General features: G+C 52.6%; 1 protein-coding gene across 1 annotated transcript; it reads right to left on the reverse strand.

The window, feature by feature from the left end:
- Nucleotides 1-1,146: 1,146 nt before the first annotated feature.
- On the reverse strand, nt 1,147-3,159 carry LOC119362366 (NAC domain-containing protein 10-like). Its single transcript, XM_037627573.1, has 3 exons — nt 2,870-3,159; nt 2,469-2,779; nt 1,147-1,923 (listed from the first exon to the last, which is right to left on the reverse strand). Exons 1-3 carry the CDS (start codon nt 3,048-3,050, stop codon nt 1,345-1,347), a joined length of 1,071 nt encoding a protein of 356 aa, XP_037483470.1. The 5' UTR covers nt 3,051-3,159; the 3' UTR covers nt 1,147-1,344.
- Nucleotides 3,160-6,950: the final 3,791 nt, after the last annotated feature.

Below are 6,950 nucleotides of genomic sequence, written 5' to 3' on the forward strand. Positions count from 1 at the left end.
TGCTGTTTTCTTGACGGCAACAACATAACATATATGATATTTCTTCTCATCCGTGTCAACCAAGATCGCCACGTCTGCATATGGACGGGGTCATGCGTGACACCGCGTACAACATTGTAAGGTCATCGCTACAAACACAAAAACCAACCATAAACAAAACTTGCATTGAACCCGTTAAAAAGAGATCAACAAAGATTCATGGACATGTATAACCATTCCCTTCATTTGGCATGGAAAGTGGTCCGGAATTCGCCACCAATAAATTGACCGAAAGAATATCCCCATAAAAATGGCAAAAAAAATAAAGATTGGGCACAGACGTTACTATTTGCTAGCCGCCGCCTCCTCCTCCTCCACAAAAGATCTAGGGTTTCTGCCTCCCGCCGGTGCCGCCGCAGATCCGCTCCTCTCCGGTGGCCCTAGGGCCATGGGGCGCGGTGGATATCGGCAAGGGCCGACGGGAGGCCTTCGTTTTTAGTCATTTTTTTAAGTTTTGCTAGGGTTTGTGTTCTGCTCAGGAAGACGAGACGGCGGCGGCTCCCTGAAGATGAAATAAAGGTCTCCCCGCCTAGACCCCGTTCCGGCGGTGCGTCTAGCACCATTGGTGGGCGTGTGGAGGTGTGTCTTCGGCGAATCTATCTTTGGTGGATTTGTTCGGATCTCGTCGTTGTTCGTCTATGTTCGTTTGTCTTCGAGTTGAATCCTTCTGGTCTACGTCATTCTTCATTTGCGGCGGTTGCTGTTCTGGTGCGCTGGTTCTACAGGGTCTTAGCACGACGGCTTCCCGACTGTCTTCTACAACAAGTTGTGACCGACTCCGGTGATGGAGGGGCGATGACAGCGGCGCGCCTTCGGCTCGCTTCAGTGCTTGTAGTCGTCGCTAGGTGGTCTACGGATCTGGGTGTAGTTTTTATTATTTCTGATATTCGTTGTACTATCGTGATTGAAGATGAATAGATCAAAAAATTTCTCGCAAAAATTGGCAAAAAAGAAAGAAAATAGCCGATAGCTGTTTACACACTCCATAGAGTCATTATATTTGAACCAAACAAAAATTGATACAGAGGGTTTTGCCGCCCTCTCCTTCAATGAGAGGTTGTTGTACCTCTGCACTATTTACCTGGAAAAATGAATACACGGGAGACAAAAAAAAAATCATGTACATGTCTGCTTGTTCAATAATAGAATAATTAATTCTACACCATAGTATTATCTATCTTGAATTCTTGATAGCCTATTAGCATGTAGTACAAGATTGTTTCAGGTTTCTTTTTTTGAAGCCTAAGATTGTTTCATGTCGCCTCGCGCGCTTACACGGCCGACTAAGTTAAATTTAATTACAGCTTAGAACTGAGGAAGCATCTGATGGCTGAGGCCGCCCAGCACCGACGCCGCCCCCTGCCAGCCGGTCGCCGACTGCGGCGGCGCGTCGAAGCACGACCCGTTGAGCCTCTTGGCCGATGATTCTTCCGGGCTCGCTGCCTTGCGTTTCCCCGCGCTCCCGCCGCTGGTGTCCGGCGACGACGACGACGGCGCGTAGTACGACGGCTGCACTCCGTGCGCGCTGTCGCCGACGGGGAGAAGCATGTTCAGGGAAGGGTGGACGGCGAGGTGGTGGGTGGCGCCGTGCTCTGCCTCGGCGTCGAGGATCTGCGCGAGCGAGTAGTCGTCGAAGAGCTCGGAGAAGGACGGGATCGTGGGGAGCCTCCCGGCGTGCGGCTGCTGCTGCGTGATCATGGTTCCGCAGGCGCCGCCGCTGCTGCTGGAGTGCGCGTAGAAGCTGCAGGCGGCGTCGTCGAAGGTGCTGCCGCCGCCGGAGAGGTCGTCGTGGTCGGCCATGTGGTCGTAGTCGGCCAGCGGCGGCACCATCAGCGACGCCAGGCCGGTCTTCTTGTAGATCCGGCAAAGCACCCAGTCATCCAACTGCATACATGTGAACATATCAATATCATACACGTACCACGCCATGCCTATCCTTATCGAAAGCTACTGAGCTTGACGAATCAATGGCTGCCACTAGCTATGCCAGCCATCCAACTGCACGCCGTGCCACTAGCTAGGTACCCATCAATCGCGAAGCTAATTTCTCCTCCAATCAAAGGAGATGAAAGCAAAATTAAGCATCTCTCGTGTTCACTCGAATGGCTTTGATGTGATGTGGTCGATGTTAGTACTGTAGTACTAGTACTACTAACCAGAGTGATCTAAGATAAGAGGGCAATTTGGTCATTAAATAAAGATGATGCATAACCGATCGAGCGCTGCAACGGCACGGCCGGTGAAACCGTGCAGCAAGGCAAAAGCATGGGCGGGGGCGCGAAGAGGATCAGAAGAGCATGCATGCCAGCCGCGTGACACTGTTGCACGCGGGTATGGCCGGCGCCGCCGGTAACGAACTGAACGAAAGCTAAAGTCGTCCAGGCCTGATCGACTACTGAATCGAAGCAAGTGGGATGGGCGTCACGTACCCTCATGGAGACGTTGCGGAACTTGATGGGCTTGTAGGTGTTGACGGCGGCGGCGAGGGGGTCGGCGGCGAGGCGGTACTCGTGCATGATCCAGGCCGTCTTGGTGCCCTTGGGCGGGCGGCCCTTGTAGAAGACGAGCGCCTTCTTGACGCCGACGCCCTGGCCGGTGGCGGCGTCGTGGATGGGCTTGTCGGTGCCGGTGGCCTTCCAGTAGCCGGAGCCGGCGGCGCGGTTGGGGCGGATGCCGTTGGGGTACTTGCGGTCCCGCGGGCTGAAGAAGTACCACTCGCAGTCGCCGTACACCGCCTGGGCTGCAGTTCCATCATCAGAGTCGAACCATGGTGAGCAGAGCAGGGACTACATACATACAGCGGTGATCGGTTGATTGGTTAAGAACGTACAGGGGAGGTCCCATGGGTCGAACTTGTAGATGTCGACGTCGGCGATGATGGGGACGGGGCACGGCGCGGCGGCGGCGCGGTTGCGGAGGTAGTGCAGGATGAGCTCCTCGTCCGTCGGGTGGAACCGGAACCCCGGCGGCAGCGACGTCGCCGCCCCGTGCCCCTGCTGCGCCATCGACATGATCGATCGACCACCCGGCCGACACGCACACTGCACACACGACCAGAAGAGGAAGGGAGAAGCTCACAGACACACTGGACCAGACTAGAATCTATCTCGGGGATCGAGTGGCCGGATGGGATGGACGCGCGGGCGTGTGCTTATATGGCCCAGGGTATCTTGTCCGTTAGCGCTGGGTGGCAGGGTTCCGTGGTTGTTGCGCACCTCGAGGGGCAGAAGCGGCAGGTGCAGTACACAGACGGAGGGGGTCGCGTCGCGCCGGCCGATTGGTTCGTTATTCCTCGCGTCCGGCGTGAGCGTGTGTGGCGTCAGCGAGCCGATCGGGGCCCTGCGTGCGCCCGGCCCGTTTGCGTCCATGAGCTGTGCGCAACCGTATCTAGTAGGAGCACTCATAGCCGCCGCCCACCACCCTCACTGCTCATCAATCTCATGTGATATCTCCGCCTCTTTAAAAATCTAGCATGCATGAAAAATCTAGGTTGTAGCTGCTGTGCAAGTGCCAATGTGGAATCTTCCTCACACACACTTTTGCCGACCGGGCCACTTGGAACCGAGTTGTTTCTCTTGTCGTTGGACACTTAGATCATTTATGGAAGTTTTTTGAAAGGCACAATTGCTACATACAAAAGTTTATTTTACGAATGTTTTTGAAAGCTTACTCTATAGGATGGGCGAGTGTTTAGATCACAATTTGGATAGCACAAAACTTTTAATGTTTCCTAGAACTGGTATTGGGTGACACTAGTTGTATTATCTTTTGTACATATTAATTTAATAATGAAAATACCATAGAACAATTATTCTACGGTTTCGGCTCCTAATCTGTTAAAGTGTGACTGCAAAAGTAACTTTTATTTCCGATTCCATATAAGTGGATGAAACTTCATCACGGAGCGACCGAAACACCAATTAATGAAAAAAAAAGTGTTTGTGACGTTAAAAATTTCCAGGCATCTATGTTTTAGCATTTCCAATAATTTATTTATTGCAACAAAACCAAATATTTATTCTGGGCTATATCTGGCACAAGTTTAGCCTTCAGCTGGTATTGTTTCCTAGCATCTGGTTCACTACCCGATTCGGCCCCTAGCCCTGACTGGCCGTCGGGACAGGCCTATGTCGACGGCCCCCGTCGGCATAGGGCCGTTGGCAACATATCCGTCGGCGTAGCCAGGGAGGCCGTCGGCATAGGCCCTATCCCGGCGGTGTCCGGCCGTCGGCAACGTTATCGCCTAACGGCGGCCGCCGTCAAGTGCTGACCAACGGCTGCTCGCCACATGGCACGTCTATGCCGACGGTCTAGCCGTCGGCATAGACATGCCACATGGCGAGCAGTCGTCACTCCTGGGGCAAGGCTATGCCGACGGCCTAGCCGTCGGCTTAGTTGGAAACTACGCCGACGGTTAAGCCATCGGCATAACCCTGCCCCAGGAGTGCCCAGTTCTTGCCACGTGGCATCTATGCCGATGGCCTGGCCGTCGGCTTAGTTTGGAACTATGCCGACGGCTAGGCCATCGGCATAGATGCCGCATGTCAGCCACTGGGAGCTCACGCCAGCTCTATGCCGTTTGTGTCTGTTTTTTTCTGTTTTTTCAGCTCAATTCATTTGAATATATACAACATATATAAGAGTCATACAACAATATATGCGTCACATAACAATAAGGAGCAGCATCACACAACAAATTCATCATCACACATCATAGGAAGCATCCCAAAGCATAAACATATAAGTATCATCACCACCAAGCATATAAGAATCTCACAAACAACAATAAGAAACATCACAAGCATATAAGTATCATCACCACCAAGACTGCCACAATGTGACCCAAAGGCTTAAGCGCCAGGACGTCGAGCACCGCGGAGGTCGTCACCGCCAAGACAGCCGAAGCCTAGGTCGTCACTGCTAGTGGCAGCGCTGCCGCCAAGACCGCCTCCACCTCCGCCTCCGAATCCGTGGATCGGAGTGGTCGGGCTCCGTGACTCGGGAGTGCTGCGAAGACCATCGCCAACGGTTGATTCACCGATTCCCTGGATGTTGAAAAGACATATTAACGGGATATATGATTGTGTTGAAAGGCATGATATGCTTTGGGTGAATAGATTGGGGATGAACTAACCGGTGAGGGGCCAGCGTTCTGTGCCACAAACTCCTCAAAGGTCAGCAGTGTTGGTTGTGCTGGAGGACCCTCTGCTGCTGGCCATTGAGGACACATGTCGGCCGCCATTTCTTGAAAAGTGTGCTGCATCTGGCGATCCCTCTGCTGATGGTATGCATAAAGGCTCTCGTGCCACGCCATGGTCTCCTGGCGTGTGTACTCCAAGTAGGCCTATGGTTTAACATGATGGAACTCATAAAACTACTAAATGCGGAAAATAAAGTGAGCAATGAAGATAAGAGGGAAAATACTTACAGATTGTCGCTCCTGAAAGAGGGACTGTGACGGTGCACTGGTCATTGGCGTGCTCGTGCGCTGGCTCGGGCTCGGGTCCATCCGATGGAGCTGTGTGTAGGAGATAGTAGGAGTGATCACAACATCGAGAACCGCCTCCCGACCGTGCTCCTTGGGCCCCATGCCCACCACGCCACCCTATCGTCCAGATACGCCGCAATGGGGTCAGGTGTGTCAGGATGTAACCTCAGATACCCATCGGAGTAGGCCTTCTTCCTCTGTGCGGTCTTCTTGCCGTAGTACTTGGGCTCGCCAGGCTTGGAGTCCTTCCGCGTATGGGCGGTCTCCCACGCCTCCATGTGTGAGAGCGGCCGCTTCAGTTTCTCCTCCTGCACCACCAAATAGAGGTTAGTCATACATAAGAAAGTGGTGGTAAATAGAAGAAGAAGAATGTTTAATGGGGTTAGTTGTACATTAAGTGCCTTGTGGAGAAAGTGGTTTCGGTTTCCCTGAGCATGTACTCCCTCCTTCCCTCGGTTACCCTTGTTTTTGATTCTCGTAGCCGCCCAGGCTCCAGCCTCATCACACCAAAGATCCACCAATGCTGCCCAGGACTCGTCTTTTCCATAACACCAATTTGGACACACCTACATAATGAAAGCATAATGGCATGTCAACACGAAACGGTGAAATGTGCCACAAGGTAATGAAAGCATAATGAAAAATCTTCTATACTTACCGCCAAGTACTCGTGCCTCTCCAAGGTAATGCCCATCCTCCGCGCTTCTTCCTTGGTCATCTTCACACCAAGAGAGTCGCGATGGTATGTCGAGATGGCCACATAGCGCACCTTGTACTGCATCTGGCGGGCCTTCTTCTTGCATTGGTGCAACACGGTCTGGTCCGCTCTGGCCTTGTGCTCCGGAAGAACTCGATAGAATTTCTACAATCATGCATGAAACAAGAATGGAAGAAGCCATGAGTTAAATCATTCATGAAACTAGAATGGACTTGTGCTTCTGAAGAGAACTCACCCAGAAAGTAGTGATCACGGCATTGGCATGGGTCCCATGGTCCGCATGGAGGGCTGCTTCCCAGTGGTCCCAGCTCGTGGCCAAAACCCGATGGTCCGGGTGCCTGACTGGATCCGGGCAGTACAACCCCGGCCAGTGTAACTTCAGCAAGACGGTGATGAGGCCGTTGGGAATACGGACCCCTTTAGAATATATCCAGTTGCTGCAAAAGAATGAACAATTAGCAAGTGACAAGCAAAATAAAAAACAACCGAAATGAACATGTGACAAGCAAAATAATGAAACTATTATAAAGTTCCACTTACTCTTTCCCTGTGGGCTCAATGAGCCACTTCTGCTCCTTAGTAGCAGGAATCTGCGTTGGTAGCTTTGTGTTACCACGCAACCACCCCTTGTTGCCAACCCCCTCCCCGCCACAACCATCATCCCCGCCACCACCCTCCACCTCGCCTGACTCCCCCTCCCCAACC

This window comes from Triticum dicoccoides, chromosome 2B, assembly GCF_002162155.2.
Source record: "Triticum dicoccoides isolate Atlit2015 ecotype Zavitan chromosome 2B, WEW_v2.0, whole genome shotgun sequence".
NCBI classification, from domain to species: Eukaryota; Viridiplantae; Streptophyta; class Magnoliopsida; order Poales; family Poaceae; genus Triticum; species Triticum dicoccoides.